Here is a 19,884-nt window from a genome sequence, read left to right as displayed (position 1 = left end):
GTCTCAAAATCGAATTATGAGATAACAAGCATCATAGTTTGATTTCAACAATTAATCGCACTATGATTTCAATCTTTGACATGGCATTACTCAGACAATATTAAAGATACAAAGGTATTTTCACAGAATGTTCATTACCTCTTTACGAAGGACGATTTTATGTAGAAAACAGTAAATCACAAAAAAAAAAAAAAAAAAAGACTTTAGCTGCGTTTTGACAGGCAGGGTCACATATATCACAAACCAGAAATGTTAGTTGTCTAAGAAAAACTGAAAAAAGAAAAGAAGCCAAGGTATAAGAATTTTAAACTTGATCCCTTATGTTTAATTTATAGCCTAACAAACCTTTTCTCGGTTGGTATATTCATTTTGACTACAGGCCAAGCTTATTTAGGATGCTGAGATGAATTTAACTATACTAAAACAGTTTATTTATATATTTATTTATTATCATTACATTAGTTGTATAAATGATTTGGACTTCATTAACTACCTCATTTTTAATTAATAAAAGTTGCCAATTGTAGGCTATATACTTTCTACACGAAGCACCCCAAATCCAATGCGAACGGAGAAAAACCGGGGAAAAAGAATAGAAATAAAATAGTCAATGAGAACTTTTCAAATGGGGGGAAAAAAAATTACATATCCAACGACAGATTTAAAATATTGTTAACATAATTGTTATTAGGTCCTATCTACAATTTGGCAAAGAGTGTAATGTAATTTTGACAGAAAACATTATTTAGCCTACATTACTCTTTACATTACTCACTAACAAATAACATAACCTCTTCACATGACCACGTTCATTTTCAACCAGCATTTATCAGCATCCTGATACATGCTTTGATCTGTCCGTTCTTAAAACTTATTAAATAGGAGAAATTATATAAGCCTATATATATATATATATATATATATATATATATATATATATATATATATATATATATATATATATATATCTCAAAGCAAACGATAACATGAGCTGAGAGTGTTGTAGTGCTGTCTGTAAGGGAAATCAGCGCCATCAAACGATGAATAGAAGATGCCTCAAGATGCTTATAAAAGAAATAAGAATCTTCTAAAACACTTCGAATTCTGATTTGCAAGTCACGGACAAAAACGGCAAATTCCCAATTCCAAGCTCATGTGAAATCAAACGAATTTAGCTAAGTCCTTTTAAGTATTTTTAAGTATTTTTTTTTCTTTTCTTAGAAAACAGTCAAGACTGTTTCGATAACTGGTTTTAGGATAAATTTACATGGTCAGTAGTATGGGATCTTGATGTTCCAAAGTAAATAATTGACACAATCCACTGGGTTTTAGAATAACCACAAATTATACTTTTTAAAACGTATAAACCTAGAGTTTATGAAATAAGAAACTGGAAATTCGTGAAATGAATGGTAGGCCTAGTATTAGGCTTTAAAAATTTGACGTAGCCTACCTCAATATATAGGCCATAAATGCATTATTGTAGACTTGATGGTGCCGTTATGTGTTCTCTTACACAGGTTGTGCATTTCTATTAATCGTACTTTTAATTATGTTTTAATAGAGCGAAAGCAAATTTTTAACATTTCTAGCTGGAAAAATAGTGTCTGTTTAAAATGCATTTTAAACTACTTGATTGTCCACATTAAAATGTTGTTTCTTGTTTGAATTATTTTTCATTCATTTAATCGTGCATGAGCAAAGAATTATATGATCATAGCTTGGATCTGTGCATTGATTTAAACACATCGACCAACAATTTTAAGGTTCGAATGGCAAAAAACACGAAATCCTGAGTCATTTTATGAACCCTTATTTCGTTCACCATGACCATGATATGTGTGAAAATGTACTTCAAAAAAGACAGAAGTCGTGTTCTTGTATATATGTTTTATGTAAGTAATAAAATATTACTATAACATAAATATAAACGTGACTTTGCAGTCTACATTTCGCAATCAACATACAACCAATGTAGTAAACAAAACATTTGTAATCCACTGCAACATAATAATCAGAGCCGAACAAAAAAAAAAAAAAGCTCCAAACACGTAGGAAATAAATATATAGATATATAAATGGTCATAAATGAAATATTAAAATATCTTCTTGGAATTAGTAAGTGTACAAAACTGCCCGGAAAACAAAACAAAACGAACCCAGAACAAATACATATGTTTACATATTCGACATATTTACATATTGGAAATAATCCTGACAACTATTTATTTAAAATCTTTTCTCTTGTAATTAATTTTTTATTTTTATTACTTTTTTTTGGAAAAGGTTGTATATTCACACTGTTTCAAATAACACTGCAGAAATGAACACCTGCTGTCCAATGAAAAATGTCAGATCTTGAGAAACAACGCGAAACGTTACCAGCCTCCTATTTTTCCCCTAATCCTGAAAAGAAGTGCCGAAAACACATCCCTTATTCACTATAACAACTTTTCTCCGTGTCCAGGCTCATGAGTAGGATGCAAAATGTAATGAACATAAACTAAACGGGCACAGCTGACATAGAGAGTGTCAAGAGTTGGCCAATATTGAAGAAGAACTAAGAGGACAGCACGATTTTTGGGCACTGAAAATTACCTGAGATATTTCTTTCTTTCTCATTTTGACTCATCACTCTCAATATGTTTACTTGCTGTAATAGTGCCGGTTCAAAAAACTGTAAACAAGCAAAGCATTAATGTCGTTTACATTAAAAAAACAAACAAGAAATGAAAATAACATAATATTATAAGTGCCTCATGCAAAGAGGAAAAAATGAAAACAGTAGAACTCAATATGACTAAATATTGTTTCAGACAGTGTATTCATGTTGCCATTTTAACGTCTATGCATCTTTAGACGATAGCAGGTGCTAAGAAACGATTATTGTAAACAGTTTCTGGTGCACTTGCTTGTTTTGGAGGTTTTGACCAAGTGCCTGTTCTTTACATCACGAATTTCCTCTGTCTTAGTTGATATTAAAGTAAAATACTCGCTAGACAGAATTTTTTTTTTTTAACGTTAAACCATAAAAAAAAAGAAAAAAAGTAAACAACACAAATAATATCGGATAAATCATTATGATCATTAATCTGGTTAATCGCTTTAATAAAATCACTGTCCATTCTCCTTTGTCCAAGGAGACATTGCCCTTTTGTGGCTCGTAGCTCCCTTTGATCGGCGGTGAAAGAATCGATTTTTTCCAAAGTGGCACAAGCGATACGATTTTCGTAAACACTGGTACTGATATGATAAATGCACGCGAAGCTGACGTGGTAATTAATGCTTTTTTTTTTTTTTTACGTTATTCAGAATTATTGGCGTCCCGTAAGATGTCCGCAAACTCTTCCCAAACTTTCTGTCTCTGATCACTTGGGATAAACAAAGGGGATAAACAAAATCCATTGTAGTTTATTTTCAAACAAGTACACTGTTTATGATAGCAGTCACTGGACAGAACTCTGTAGCGTGTGATGGAGAGGGGGTGTCTCCGCTTGTGAGTATACGTCCTCCATGGTTGGATGAGGGACCCCCACCGGTGTCATTCTTTTCTCTTTCTGTCTTCTGTTGCAAAACCATACACGCACAACCTCTTTTTCCAACTGCAGAGTGCCAGCTAAACTGGTGATTTCGTGGGCGGAGGGCTTGGGGCACTTTAAGAAATGGTTTTCCAGTGCCCCTTTCACTCCGACTTCGATGGAGGTCCTCTTCTTTCGTTTCCGGCCCTGTGCTGCAATCTTGTCCAAATTCGTGGGGCTGCCAGTGTTTGAATCTGTCTCCTCTAACCATTTGTTAAGCAGAGGTTTCAGTTTGCACATGTTTTTGAAACTAAGTTGCAGAGCCTCAAATCGACAGATGGTGGTCTGGGAAAAGACGTTTCCGTAGAGCGTGCCCAGCGCTAAGCCCACGTCCGCCTGCGTAAAACCAAGTTTGATGCGCCTTTGCTTGAACTGTTTGGCGAACTGCTCCAGGTCGTCGGAGCTTGGGGCGTCTTCGTCCGAGTGGTCCTGGTGGTGGCTGAACGGCTGCTGAGGGGACTCCATCTGGTTGTCATGGCTACCCGCGTCGTCGTGGAGCGGGTCCCGCAAGCCGTGGTGCAGCGACGGCTGGGGGCTTAACATAGTGTAGCCCGTCTGAGAGTAGACCAGCGACTGGTGACCATTGGAGGCGGGAGAAAGCGGGGATAAGTGGTGTGTTGTGGTCGGCGCCCATGATCCGTGGTGGCTGTTTTGCGTCGGCTGGTGGACCAGATGCGATCTGTGATAGCCGTTCCCCAGGTCTTCTCTGCTCTGCACACTGCCTTTGTTGTGCTCCGCTTGTCCGATGTGGGTGCCGCTGGTCCAGTCGGTGCTGGAGGTTGGCAGCCACTGGTGGTGCGTTAGGCTCATCGGATGTCCCGTGTTGGTCGCTAGCCCTTGTAAGTACTCGTGGTGCATCATTTTCTGCACCTCTCTGTAGGTCGTCCCCTGGTGCATCCTATCCGAATCCGGATGCATTAGCGGGTTTGAAGGCAATGAGTTATTCCGCGGAATATACTGAGCTGTTGTCGCCATGGCTCCGACTTAGAAAACTGACAAGCACTTTGGAGATCTTTGAGCTTTAGAGCCCAAAACGCAACAACCTGCTCTGGGAGGTCTTAGGGAAGCGCTAAGACACGCCTCCCCTACGCGTGCATTGGTTCCTCGCCGACTACAGCCCACCAGGGTTCCTTATTACTTCTCGCGGGCCGCTTGGTTGGCTGCCGGGCGCCGTGATCCCGGTTACTCGCAATTGGCCACTTTCACTAGACGATTTCTCTTTTTCCCCTTTCTTCTCCTCTCCCCGCTAGTCTAAAGAGCGTGAGCAGCAAAACCATAGGAAATTACTGGGCTTTGAGGGTTGTTTTGCAAATAACCACGTGGGGGAGTGTGGTACTCTTTTTGGTGGGGTGGAAGAATGACCCGTCTAGCATTGCTTCCTTTTAGTCGTTACCGCTCCTCCATGCATGGATGTAGATTAGTATTCTAAAGTATTTTAGGAGACACCCAGGAGAAAGATGAGGATCAGTATGTACATTAAAAGATGTTTATATGGCAATATCATTTAAGTGTTGCCCACATACACGATATTTATGATTATCGTGTTCAAGTAGCACACGAATGCACAATCACGGAAGCATGCATCGAATTAATAAAACATCATACAGAAATAGCCTACCGACCGCCCACTCTGTAACATATCAGACAATCTCCATCATTATGCATAAATGCATAAACAATCTACAGCCCACCCTGTAAAACATACACTACCCATCTAATTTTATTTAAACTTATGCAGTGTATACGCGTTTTAATATTTCATGTAAATTTCACTGGGAGTAAATTTAAGTCAAATTCCACATTAGCATTTACAAATTAGTAAACTTAAGTTGTTGGCTTAATAAACTCATATTTAAGCCAACAAATTTTAACAAACGTACAAAGTCCACACAAAGCTGCGGTGTGTTGACAATATCTTAACTCGAAGCATTTTTCTAAATCGTAACTTTGAGAGAAATCCAGTGTTTCTCCCTTCTGGCCTCCTCCGTATTCCTTTCCCGGCTGATCTGATTATTTTTCCCTTCACGTTTTGTCCCAATAGCAAATTACCAATTCTATGAATTGCAAAGCAGCCTCGGAGACGCTGAGGGGTAGAGAGGGGGAGATGCGAAGATTGAAAGGGATCTTTGCAAACACAATCACGTTCTTAAATGGAAATGTGGGGCTTTAAACAAATCTTACATCTCTCCTGTTCCAGTCGTCTAAAACTCCGCAATCAGGCACACGTTCGACTCCATCTAAAACCACAGCTTTTTTTAGAAGATTTTTTTGGTATCACTTCTATTTCAATTATTTACCTCACTGTATTTTTTAGTTCACGTTCGTGTTTGTGTGTTTGTCTTGCTCTTATGGGGTGTTTCCACAGGCTTTTGCGAGGAAATGTGCCATCACATACGCAGAATTCAGGCATCAAACCAAAAGGCTTCTCTGTGGTAAGTTTGCACACTGCTTTTCCTATCTGTCCATCTGTCCGAGCTTCGCGCGTTCATGGAAGTGTAACCTAAATTATGTTCTTGGGGTCACAAGTGCTCGTCACCACTCTGTCAAAGGCGTGGTTATGTAAAGCCACCAGTTATTTATTTAGTTATTATCACATAGCCTATGCAGTAACAATTGTAGAAGAAATGTAATTTTTTTCCAAGGAGCAGCTGATGATTAAGTGTATTTTATTCCAGATAAAACAACATGTCGGTTACTTTAATAAGATTTTCTCAGATGGTTGACACCTGTAGGCTACTGTAATTTAAATAAATTAGCACAACGTTTATGTTTTTAAGAAAAGAATCTAAACGAACATAACGTGTTTCAAGAATGAATTAACTTTACATCTAAAGCTTTTGAGCGTTTATATTAGACTCTATCTCCTTAATTCCTTTTGAATATATTGTTGGAATTTGATTGAAAAACAATTCTAATTTTTAACCATTTTCTTTATAATGAAAAACGCGATGGTTTTGCGTCCACGATTAGGCTAAATTAGCCTACAAATTCAATATATTTATATAAATATTTATTTATTTATTTCAGGGCGAAAATTAATATGTGAGCCAAAAAAAAAGTTATAGGAAAGAAGATGACAGGATTTTTATCTAAATCGTACTGTATAGCCGATTGCAATTCTATGGCCGGTTCTGCCCCAGAGAGCCGCAGTTAATGAGGATGTTTCACTGTACAGTTGCTCTCATTTGGAAGTCTATAAAAAGAGCGGTCATTTATGCCCAGAGAGCTGCGTCACAGTAGCAGCTCAGTCAAACTCTTCCCTTAGTTTGCCAGCTAAAAAAAAGTGGTTCAAAAAGCGTCCAGATGCTTCTTTTTTCCTTCGCAAAGAATATGGCCTTGTGTGGAGCGAGGTGAATTTTTCCTGGGATGCACGACGTTGCTATGGAGAGCGGTTTGAAAGGATCACACTGATCCTGCAGATGAATGATTTGCCATACAGGAAAAGACAAATAATAGCCCTTGTTTTGTAAGATGGCAATGAAAGACAGTAGGAAACAATTGTGGGCTTTGAGTATCCAGGATGTAGCCTAAATCTGGTTACAGAATTTTATAGCTCGAAGTTTCAGAAAAAGTTTTACTTATCTCTGTTATAAGTTGATTTTCTTTAGGTTAAACCAGGCTGATTTGAATTCAAATATTAAGATAATAAATTAAAGTCTTTGCTGGAAAATGTGCTATAATTATCTCATTAATTAATTTTGATATTCAAGTAGCTCTATATGAAAAACTTTTAATTTTTATAATGTTTCCTTTCGTTTACAAAAATATAAGATTGGTTTTTACTGGGCTAGTTGTTTTTTCTTTCTTTTTTTCTCCGCTCACGATTCACACGTCTGTAGTCACGTGCTTTAATCTGCACGAGGGACCCCCTCCACTTGAATATAATTAGAGTCTGGTCTGTCAAACCCTCCATTAACTAAAAGCCATAAAAGTGCACAGAAGAATAAGTTCAGAAAACAGCAAAACACGCTAGACGTTATCTGTGGGTGCCAAATGCTCAAACTTTCATTATCATATTAGAGATTATAAAGTTTCATTGTTTTGACTTTTCATTTATCTTTTGTTTCATGGCTGTATCAGCATTCGCTTAGGCCTATAGAGAAATTCAAATTTCTGCATGTGTATGAATTTTATTGCATCCATCAACAGTTACCATACTAAAATGTTTTATCACCACTCATGAAACTATAGGCTACTACAACTACTATGAGTTAGAAAATAAAGCTACAGCTTTAATATGACCAAAAGTGGGTTAAAAATAATTCTTCAGGGTCTTTAGCATCAGTTGGTAATAAATTAACTGCATACTTAATAGTATGTAATGAACTGTAATATTTCAGTTTCACGTAGGCTTATCAACAATAAAAGTAGTGTTGTAAAACAATAGTAAACAAGGGAAAATATTTATGATGAATAATCTATATTGTTGTCTGTAATGAGGAGTAGGCCACTGTAGAGATAATTTACTGAGGGATTTCCATTTTGACACTTTTAAAAATAGATACAAAATTGCTCTTAAACTAATTCTATACCAACTTTAGAAAGCTCCATTAGTGCCATACATATCGACTGAAATGAGTGTTTTAATTAAAGATTCGCTCCACTAAAGATTCACCTCTCATTCCATTCTACCCGTTTGTTTTCACTGGTTCACTTTGACAGACATGTGTAATGGGTACCCATGCTTCCTGAGTAGCCACAAATTTACAGACACATCCTGCGCTTTTTCAGGTACCTCTTTCTCTCTTTTTTGGTTAATGAACTCAGGCGATTCCACAAGCATCCTGAGGGAATGGAACGGGAATGTTTTCCTTTCTGTAAAAGGTGTGGGCTATCTCTCTCTAACTCTCGACTTATCTTTGGGCTAATTAGGCGGGGCCCTGAAGACGCAGGCATGAATATTCATGTGAAAGCACCGGCGTGCAATTAGCCATGGAGTGAGTTCCTAACTTCAATCACTGGCCAGCGCAAAGAGAGAAGGGTACTCTTCCCTCACAGCCAGAGAACAAGCCTTTTTAAAACATAAAGTGTATGAGAAACAGCTAAGAGACTAACCTGACTTCTTTTTTTTACACAGTTAATTCTATGTGCAGTCGGTACTTTTTAATGGATGGCAGCCCTATTTATAAATTACAGGCTACTCGCATTCAATTTTTCCATTACCAGCATTTCATAGGATTTTGAAAGGCTCAGAAGTGCATTTAGTTAATCTAGTATTTTATAGATTAAACAATGTTTTTAAATCACCAGATTCTTACAGTATCCTAGATAGGAATTTTCAACAGTTACAGACCCAGGGACCTCCATGGCATACAGAGATTTAGCCAACCCAGAGGTTCCACAATATAGAAAGCTTTATTTTCCAGTCTGTAATATCTTTAATTAAAAACACTAGCATTATTAAATTACATATTGCTCACCAGAACATAATGTTAATTTAAATTCAGCTTCATTTATCTTCTCCTCAGACCTCTGCAGTACCTTCACAGACCCCCAGGGGTCCCCTGGTGCAAAAACCATCGGCCCTAGAGAGTATTTTAAACAAAATTAGCACTTATCGGATGGCATGTAATATATGCTTTATCTACAATAATGATGAAACATTCTGTACTTTTTTCAGATTGTTGAGACTGGCCGTCCTTTACTTTTGTAATTCTTTAGTGCATTTTTAAATCTCAAATCACTGGGCATTTCTTCTTTTTACTTTTCCACCAATTCTAAAATACTCCCAGCTATTTTGGACAAATGAATGTAGTCATTTATATCTTAAATTACCATTAATTAATTTAGTTTTTTTTATTCTGTAATCTCTTCCTCTTTTTTTCTCTCTCACATGCATTCACACACAAAGTTGGGCACCATAACTGTGTTGCTGTCCGTTCTGTCCACCAAGGCCTTAATTCTTTGCTTTGAATTCAAGGTGATCTTTATCCTGGCCCCTTCCGGGTGTGCACTTGCCACTTGCGTCCATAAAGATGCGTTTATGTATGTATGTATGTGTGGAAGGGAACAGGGAGCATTTGGAGGGGGGCTTGTGAGATAAGCAGTGGAATTTGTGCCTTCTGAATATGGATGGCAGCCAGACCCTTGGTAAGCAGCTGATAGAGTGGTAAACAGCTTGTGGGCTGAAGGGGTTTGAAGCATGCTACTGAATACATTGGGTCTCTCTTCCACTGTCTGCCTGCACAATTGTCAATCAAATCAATGTCACTTTCCCCTCAATCCCTGTGATGCAGTGGGTTTGTAATGTTGGACAAGCTGCCACTACACCCATGCAGTCACTTATCAACAGCTTACATTAATGTTCAGGCTTGGTAGGTGATTGCAATAGCAAATACTTTCTGTTCACTTGATATCAAATTGTTCTTTGGATTTCAGGACTTAACCTCTCAATCATATACTTCTGTTGAATGTCTTGTTCACTAAAACATATTATGTATCCATATATGTGTGACTCTTTTCAGTTTTGCATCTCATTAAATGATAATTTACAATAACTTTAATTCATCAAGTCATTATCAAACATCATACAATGATGATCAGTTAGTTCACGATCACATTCACATATGAAAGTATGATTTCAGTTGTATATTTCAGTTATATTATATTATATTAATGTACTGTATATTATCTAACCATCCCATAAACATTCTGAAATGTTTAATGATGACTTATTCATGACAGTTTCTATAAAGTGTAACCATGATGTTCTTTTTATAGATTTATGTTTATAATAATACACAGCTTGATGCTGATCGAGTTTCATCATCTCTCCTGACAGGACTAATGGAGCTGAAAGCTGATGATGATGATAGAGAAAATATCATGCAAACATAATTTGCCTTCTGTGAAAACAGATGCAGAGAAAAAAAAGGTGATACACATCATATAATCTAACATAATTTTACAGTTATTTTAATAATTATATATTTTGTGTTAAATAATATTTTTAAAAGTTGTGTATTCGTGTATTATAGATAATATTTATTTTATGTATTACTCATCACCGTTTCAAAGACACAATATTTTCCATTTCTTTCTCTTCTTTTTCTTTTTTTTTTATTTGTGAATGGTTAGCAATAATCTACACACATACACAATTTATTTATATAACATTACATTTATATGATGCATTTATTTATTTAAATATACATTTATATATTAAATTAATTAATTCTATATTTTTATAGAATTAATAATATAATAAATGCATTAATTTACTTGCGTATTATTTTATTGCTATCATGCACAAAATATATATTTAGCATTTTTTTTTTTGCAAAAACTATATATATTTATTTTTATGTATATATAGTGATGTTGCTTGAATTGCTAACGTGTCAAATATAAATTATGATTAGTAGTTTGCCAACAATACTGCTTACAGAGCATTATTATCAGAAAATCCACAGATGTTTCTTTTCTTTCTTTCATCAAACTCAGCTTGGTAACAGCAGAATTTCTAAGAACCTTGTGTAAAGTATTTAATCATTATTCAGTCACTTAAATATTTAATGATTGATTTGGCGAACCTTTGTGGATTTTCACATGTAAACTGTCTGTTGCACTGGAGTATTTTAAGAGCCGTCCCTCTTCCCTGGTGGCAGTCACAGTGAGGCTTAGCCAGCGCAAAGCCGCAGAATTCCACATGTCACTGCACACTCAAGAGAGCCCTCACCAAACTTATTAACGAGTTGCTTTCTTTTAATTAGATAGTAATTCATGTTAATGCATGCCTAATGAACCCAAATCGTTCCCTTCGGTCATTCCGTGGAGTTCCACTGTGTTTACTCATTCTGTCTATTTTTCCTGCTTTTGTGTTTTGTTAGGCTCAAAGAAGAACGAATGACTTGCTTTGGAGACATCTGAGAAGTCCACTGAAAGAGCTAATGATGGGATCAAGGGGCATTTGTATATGAATTCAACCGTATTATATCAAGAAAGGCTGCTTTAGCAACAGATGCTTTGAGATCACCACAATATGCTTGCACTGAACTTCTAGCCACAGGGTTACATGTGTGTTTTGGACTGGTTAGGAGATGGCAAACAGCAGAGTGGCCAGACCAGCTCCAGCCCGAAAAGGGTCACGACCAGACACCAAGTGCTCCTGTCTCGATGTCGTCGGTGGGCAAGCACTAACTGAATTAAATTAGACTGCTTTTAATTGAGGATTGACCGGTCTGAGAGCAGCTGGTGCTTGGGTCAGTCAAGATAGCAAAGCCTGAATCCCCCAGGCCCCAACTGCAATTTCAGCCCTGCAGGTCCTGGAATGGACTGGGAGGGAGAAAAGGCCAGAGCATGCTGGGAATGCATGGCTGATGATTAGCAATAAGAGTTTATAGGAAGGCTTAGACGAGATTTGGCTTGTTTGCTTGAGTGGAAAGTGTAACTCACACACTCAGAGCCTGTAGACTCAGTGTAAATCCGCTTAAGGTTTGCACTTTGCTGAAAATCTCCTCAATCGACACAATTAATCGCTTCATTAATTAACAATCGCTGCATGATACACCACCCCGACTGTGTCCTGGCAAGCGTGCAACTTACAAGCGACCCTTCTTTTTCTTCTTATGTTCCCTTCTTTCACTCTTCCCACCTGCTCTGATACTCCTCTTTTTATCTTTTTCTTCTGCACGCCTTTTCTTTTCCTTCTCTAAGCAGCATTGCCAATGCAGACTCTGCTGTTTTAGCATGAACAGACACACTTTTCTTTCAGCAAGCAGGTCAGAGCGCTCTGCTAACATTTGTTATCTATAATCCTGCAGGTCCCCACGCAAAAAGAGCGTAGTTAACTCTTGCAAAGCCCTAATCCCTCCATTTCTTTTAGATGCGCTTTCTCTCTCATGCTCTTTTCTTTTCCATCTTTGGGGTGGGGAAGTGTTTTTTAAGAGGAGGCATCTTTGATTGTGGCCCTTATTTTTGAGTTCTTCTGAATTACCAAACTTCTTTAACCTTCAAAATTATCTACCTTTTCTGCCAATTAAAAATATTTAGATTTTTTTGTTTTTTATCACACTCCAATGCTGAAGAATCGTTTCGGGCTGCCACCAGCCGCCCATGCTTTTATGACAGGCTTTGTTGATTTGTTTTTCATACTCCTTGTGTGCAGAAATCTGTGTATTCATACTGTATGCATTTACGGTTCAACTGTCGGTGTCAGTTAATCTGGCTTGTGCTGTTGATTTATCTCAGTAACATTCAAGGATCTGTGCAAAAAAAAAAAATTTTTTTTTTCTTTTGCCATCACTCTCAATTATATATGCGCTGATTTGATTTGAGTTTGATACTATGGAAATTATGTATATGAATGCTCTCGTGCAGTTCTGCTGCATTTTGTCTTGGTCATGCACACCCACACATGTAGTGAGCACGTTGAAGTGTGTGTGTGTGTGTGTGTGTGTGTGTGTGTGTGTGTGTGTGTGTGTTGTATGGTGAGTAATAGCAGGGCTCAGTGGAAGGCTGTAGTGTTGACAGCATGGTAAACGATGCAGCCTGCCTACTGCAGCAGCTAGCCTGCTAATCACACACACCACATGATAATGAGAACAACCCCTGTCCTCCAACACACACACATACGTCTAACCACAGCAAACAGACACAAACTCCCTCTCACACACACTGACCCATACTTCTACAGACAAATGGAAGACATAATGGTAGCCGGAGGCAGTGCACGGTGAATCTCTCTATCTCTCTCTCTTACACTCTCGAACCAAGCACATCTCTATCGCTTTACTGTCCTTACACACATACATACACTCTTCTCTCTCATACTAACATCTTTCTGTCAGAAAAGACTCGGACTTGAGCCACACTTACACTAAGAAAGTGACTTGAGATTTGATGTAGAATCACAGGCAGTTAAGATGGGACTTCAGAGACTTGTAAGTTTTTAGGTCTACAAGGCAATGTGTTTTCTTGAAACAACCCAACATTTTATAGAGTGTTTGATCAGAAATACAATAAAAACAATAAAAAGTATTATTGGAAAATATTACTGCAATTTATAATAACTATTTTCTATTTTAATATATCTAAAAATGTTATTTATTGATCTGATGTCAAAGCTGACTTTTCAGCAGCTATTGTTCCAGTTTCCAGTGTCACACAATCCTTCAGGAACCATTGTAATATGCTGTTTTGGTTTTTATTCAAGAATACAAAATCTTACTATTATTATCAGTGTTACATTTATTTATTAATTTTTTTTTTTTAGGATTCTTTGATGAATAGAAAAAAAACAACAAATATGTATATATAAATATATATTTATCGCTTTTCCTCCATTAAATGCTTTTTTGTCCCCTGAAAGCTGCTTTAAAGTATACAATATAAACAACATATTACATGTGATATATCACACTTTCCTGCTAAGGGGATGAGGAGGACCTGAAAAAGAAAGGAAGCATGTAAACCCTCAAACTCAGTTCCATGGGTACAAGATTTTGAGTCACAGCTTCTTTCTCAAGGTAGCTGTGGACCTATGAGGGATTTCAGTTCAGCTCTCTCCCTCACAACCCAAAAAAGTTTCAGTTGTAGATGCAATAGAGAGTCCCTCAACAGTCCCTACTCTGTTAGCCCATCAGGACACTTTGCTGTTGCATGGGGAGTCAGAAACAAAGAACAACTATTTACTGTGGCACAAACCTCAGCTCTCGAATTTCAAGATGTTTGAAGACTGTGCCAGGAATCGAAAAATAGCAGGGCAATTTGTTTGAGATCATGTGCAGATTTATGAACATTACCTGTGATTAACACGTTTATAAATTAGGAAATTGTTTCCTGGAAAATGTGCACTCCACGGAATGACAATGTGCAAATGTGTTCGTTCATTTTAAGTGAGGTCACACTTTACACAGTCTCACATTCACACTTCTTTGTATCTTGCAGGGCGGCATGTGCAAGATGTAGAATGGAACAGGTGTGGTGCCCATAGGTCATTTTCATACCATATGCACTCAGGTAAGGCCATGGGGCATGATGTTACCAAAAGTGTCACATCCCAACACTTTACTCTCTCTTTCTGTCTCTATAACACACACAAACAGACTGCATTTTCAATATTTGCTTTATTATTATTATTATTATTATTATTATTATTATTATTATTATTATTATTATTATTATTATTATTATTATTATTAATTTTTTATTCATTATTCATAAATATAATAATAAGCACAATAATTACAACCATTATCATTAAAATTAAATATAAAAATAATAAGTATTATTATTATTGTTATTAAAAATAACAAAATGTTTTTTATTATCGATATTGTCATTTCAGATAAGACAGAGATATTACTTATTGGACCAGAAAACATTACACAGAATCTCGTAGATTACAATTTGCAACTAGACGGATGTACTGTTACTTCCTCTACTGTAAAAAATCTGGGTGTTATATTAGACAGTAACTTGTCTTTTGAAAATCATATTTCCCATGTTACAAAAACAGCATTCTTCCATCTTAGAAACATTGCCAAGCTACGAAACATGTTACCTGTTCCTGATGCAGAAAAGCTAGTTCATGCATTCATGACCTCTAGACTGGACTATTGTAATGCACTGCTAGGTGGTTGTCCTGCATCCTCAATAAACAAGCTACAGGTAGTCCAAAGTCCTTACCAGGTCAAGAAAATATGATCATATTACCCCAATACTACAGTCTCTGCACTGGCTACCTATTAAGTTCCGTATCAGTTACAAAATATTATTACTTACTTATAAGGCCCTTAATGGCTTAGCTCCTGCGTACCTAACTAGTCTTCTACCACCGCTACAACCCATCACGCTCCCTAAGGTCACAAAACGCTGGACTTTTAATAGTACCTAGGATAGCAAAGTCCACTAAAGGAGGTAGAGCTTTTTCGCATTTGGCTCCCAAACTCTGGAATAGCCTTCCTGATAATGTTCGGGGCTCAGACACACTCTCTCTGTTTAAATCTAGATTAAAAACACACCTCTTTGGCCAAGCATTCAAATAATGCATCTCATAATTTTGGACTGCAGTTATATCTGATCAAATGTGCATTATTATTCTTTAGCTTGGGTTAAAAGAAAAAATTTTACTTGGCTGGAACAGCAGCTACGCTAATTATGTCTCTATTTGTTTCTCTGCTTTGCCACGGGATTTACATCCCGTGGTAACTAGGATTTACACAAGCTCCAGTCTGGATCCAGAAGACCTGAGAAGAGATGATGCCAGCCCCTCAGAGGACCTCAGATGATGCTTACCCAGAGACAACATACAGAACTACCACATTTTGCTATAAGTTTGATTGCATAATTGCTGTTAATAGTGTTAATCGTCTGTTTGTTTACGTCTTTTTTATTGATTTTTCTGAACATTTCTGCTATATGCACATGAAATGACAGTCACCACTGATAAGCTACTACTAAATATTGTAGAAACTTAATTTTCTGTAAAGTTGCTTTGTAATGATTTGTATCGTAAAAAGCGCTATACAAATAAACTTGAATTGAATTGAATTGAATTGTTTAATTTAAAAAAAAGTGTTTACAAACTCTTGATGCTTTATTATGTGTGATGTAATTATGAAGATGCCTTAAAAACAATAAAAATGTAAGCAGCTATATTTTGTAAAATGTGTGTTTTCTGTATATTACTATAGTATTTAGTGGAAATTAAAGTTACTACCTGCAAAGACAGTTTCCTTGGAGCAATCTAGGGTGCTGTACTCAAGGGTACTTGTACTGTCAACTGAGATCTTTAACCCTGTGTTTGTGTTGGTAGTAAAGCTCCTCGTTTGATGGAGAGAGCAAGCAAATGTGTTTGTGTGTAAAATGTGTAAAAGCCAGTTAGGATTTGACCCCCTGACACTACTTGGAGGCAGCTTTTCCTTGCAGTATACCTGGCTGTGAACTCTCTCTCATGCTGTCACTTAAGTATGGCTCTCTTTCCTCTAGTTGCTTAGCCACACTGACTGGCACCATAGCAGTGCTGGTATTGTATGTCTGTTCTGTCTCTCTGCACTGTCGCCGTATGCTCAGAGAGCTGTTGCATCAGTTACTCCAAATGTGTGACTGCACAAAACTTTTTTATTTGGTTATGCTTACAAGCAGGGTCGAAAATTAACACTCACCAAGCAACAAGTCTAAGTAAAAAGGGCTTTGGCAAGTAAATAGTTATTGGCCAGTTGGCTGGTCATTCTAGTAAATTCAGCTGATAAAGTCTAGGACTGACAACTTGCAGGAAAATTTACCATCTTAACTTTATCTAAGATGCCTTTTTTTCTGAAGCGACATACTGTACATGCACAATTCCTGCATTAAGCCACCAAAACAAAATATTACAAACATAATTCAAGGGATAGTCCACACAAAATGAAAAATTCTTAAACCAAACAGTTTGGTTGACTTCCATTGTATAGAAAAAAAAATAAAATATAAGTTTTTTTAAAACCAACATTCTTTAAAACATATTTTATGTTCTACAGAAGAATGTTAGTCATATAGGTTTGGAAAAAGACATGAGGGTGAGGAAATGATGATAGAATTTTTATTTTTGAGTGGACAGTCCCTTTAAGATATTAATTTAATGTTTATGTAACAAGCGCAGTTTCAGTGAGAGAATATATTTTTTAAAATAGAGTTTCAGGACTTTGAAGAAAAAGGAATGGCCTGATGTTCGAGAGTTACGCACCAACTCCAAACACTTGCACGTGCACGTGCACACACACACACATACACACGCGCACACACACACAATATCACTCTCCCTTACCAAAACTGAGAGGAGTGAAAACGGTTCCTGCTCCGATGAAAGGGCCCCTCTGATCGAGACGACAACAAAGGGCTCGACCGCCTCTGTTTGGAAAAGCTTCCCCTTTCTTCTCGCCTTCCTCCTCCTCCATCTCTTCTTCTCTCGTCTCTGATCTTTCCCTCTCTCTATCTCCCTCTGCCCAGTGCCACTCTCTCTGGCAGGGCCCTGCTCAACTCTTCGTTAGGGTGGTGATACAATCGAGGGGACCGGATTAAAAATCAGTGTGCGTCCTTGTCGAAGGCACCAAGGATTGTGCGCTTTGATGTCTCTCCGCAAATTTGAAATTCATATGTTGTCACACTTCATTTTATTCTCCCTTTCTTTCTTTTTTTTTTTTGGGGGGGGGGGGGGGTGCTGTTCTTTAGTAGCACACATGTACTGTGTGAAAATGTGAATGGGAGAAGATGTGAAAGTCGTTCTCACTCGTGCCTTTCTTTTATTTTTCATGTTTCTACATCTTTTGGTGGGTGGGAAGAAATAATGAATCATTTAATTTGCTTTGATTGAAGGAGGCGTGATGGAGCTGCCGAGGTTTGGTGGGATGACAGTGTAGAGGACAGAGAGAGTTCAGAGGAAAAGAAAGAAGGAGGGGAGACGGGGGTTTACACTTTGATGACACTTCAAAAACTGTGTGCCAAGACTAAGCTATCAGCCCTATCTGAGAACTAACTAGCATATGTGTGCCCTCTTTTAAAGTCTCCTGTGAAAACAAAACAAAACAAAACAAAACAAAACAAAACACAACGCAACAACAAATAATGCCAGCAACAAACAAGGCTTTCTATTTCTTCAACCAAAAAAACAAGAATGACGGCAGGCTGAAGTAATCTCATTAGCCTGTGAGGAAAAACAGCTATTAACGCCAATTCAATACACTTGTTAAATTCACTGCACTTGGACTTTGGATCAATGTGACTGATAATTATCCTGCTCGGGTTTTTCGTTCTCATGCAACCTATCCCACAATGCATGACACACACTGACACTGACCTCCTTAGACAGTAACAAATGGGCTTGATGACTGGGCTGATATTTGCGTATATAATGTGGAAGGGATTCTTCTGCCGCTTATGCCTAAAAACCAAGCATTGTCATCAATCTCTCCAATATCACAATTCCTTCTACTCTTCCAATCCCCAGGCAATGGCAATCCAGCCTCCGACACATGGCCCAACCTCTCGCTCTCTTCTTCATGACAAATGAGTTTTAATAAAATCTGACGGAGTGATGAAATTAAAAGTGCGTTCTATGGCCTCCAATTGCTCCAACTGCTCAATTACAGCGCATATCTCAGCACCCTCACCCTTGCTTTGCTAGCATCGTCTTACATCACTATTGGCATAATATTATTGGACTCAATCGTCGTCAGGCTCGATTGTTGAAGTCTAAGTCATTGTTCTGAAAGACACCAAAAGAGATGCACAATGCCTGTGCGTATTCCACTAACCTAATAAAATCTGCCTTCCTCGACCTCATTAGCTATAGTATTATGTCGATTTCCCATGCTACCTCATTACGGCAGTGATGGTGTACCAGAGGAGGTGGGTAAAGAGAACAAGTGGGAAAAGTCCCATAAGCACTAACTGACACAGTCCTAATCTGCCCCGTCACCCCTTTTGGAAAAAGCTTCCTTTGTTTTAGATTATGCAGCATCCTTAATCCTGCTCTCATCCCCCCTTTGTTCTAATTTATAATAATCTTTTAGGTCTGAGTTTGAAGGGGGAAGAAGGGGTCTCGGTGTTCTGCTAGAGGCCAATATTAACATCAAGAAGGCAATGTTTTATATATAAAAATGAACCCATTTTGGGAAGACAACAAATCCTCAAAACTTCTAAAAATTTCAATATAGGCACAATGGGAAAATGTGCATCTAACTACATTTTTGCAACTTCAAATACGTACCTACATAAAATTCACTGCAGTTTTCAGCTGAAATGAACACTAGCTCCAGTAAAACACCAACAACTTTCATTTCTTTTCACACAAATTGTGATTACAGGACAGATTATCTATTGATTAATAAAGATTTGTTTCCACACAGTTCCTTGCACAATATTATTTTATGATCTCAAAACATCTTTACCATAGTGCATGATATCTAAACTAATACATATTCATGTTTGCATTACAGAGACCAGCTACATTTGTATCTTGAGTCCTGTAAAACACAATTCACAACAATCCATAAAAGGCTTCTAGAAACAAGCTAAAATGCTTTAGTTAACACTATCAGTTAGGTTTAGGGTAGGGTTTATTGTAGGTGGGATTTTATTTTCAAACGTGATACAGCATTAACCTTTTAGTGACACTCACTAGAGATTTCCCTTTGAAAGTGCAGTGATATGTCAACAACCAACATAATAAAATGCACTCAATTTGTTTGGGTAGATTCCATCATATAATGTATTTCTCAATCCATTGCATAACTAACTATCTATAAAAATTGAGCGATATTAAATTGTTAGAAAGCAACAGTTCATCTACTAAATTATTATTAATAATAATCATCCAACAGGAAAA

General features: G+C 37.3%; 1 protein-coding gene and 1 long non-coding RNA gene across 3 annotated transcripts; one reads left to right on the top strand and one right to left on the bottom strand.

The window, feature by feature from the left end:
• Window positions 1-1,913: 1,913 nt before the first annotated feature.
• Window positions 1,914-4,762, bottom strand: LOC109106156 (POU domain, class 3, transcription factor 1). The gene has a single exon (XM_042772820.1). The coding sequence runs from the start codon at window positions 4,551-4,553 to the stop codon at window positions 3,447-3,449; it is 1,107 nt and encodes a 368-aa protein (XP_042628754.1). The 5' UTR covers window positions 4,554-4,762; the 3' UTR covers window positions 1,914-3,446.
• An 888-nt stretch (window positions 4,763-5,650) lies between these two features.
• Window positions 5,651-15,793, top strand: LOC109106725. Of its 2 annotated transcripts, XR_006162007.1 has the most exons (5): window positions 5,653-5,849; window positions 5,944-6,010; window positions 10,360-10,452; window positions 11,408-14,537; window positions 15,733-15,793. It is a non-coding gene; the product is annotated as an uncharacterized LOC109106725 (long non-coding RNA). The 2 variants fall into 2 exon arrangements; XR_006162006.1 differs by lacking the exon at window positions 15,733-15,793 and having other exon boundaries at window positions 5,651-5,849; window positions 11,408-13,569.
• Window positions 15,794-19,884: the final 4,091 nt, after the last annotated feature.

The sequence above is a fragment of the Cyprinus carpio genome, chromosome A16, assembly GCF_018340385.1.
Source record: "Cyprinus carpio isolate SPL01 chromosome A16, ASM1834038v1, whole genome shotgun sequence".
NCBI lineage: Eukaryota > Metazoa > Chordata > Actinopteri > Cypriniformes > Cyprinidae > Cyprinus > Cyprinus carpio.
This window is presented reverse-complemented; position numbering and strand designations above follow the sequence as displayed.

Bases quoted from the DNA above. Each gene is read 5' to 3' on its own strand.
- LOC109106156 (XM_042772820.1), bottom strand. From the start codon at position 4,553: ATGGCGACAACAGCTCAGTATATTCCGCGGAATAACTCATTGCCTTCA.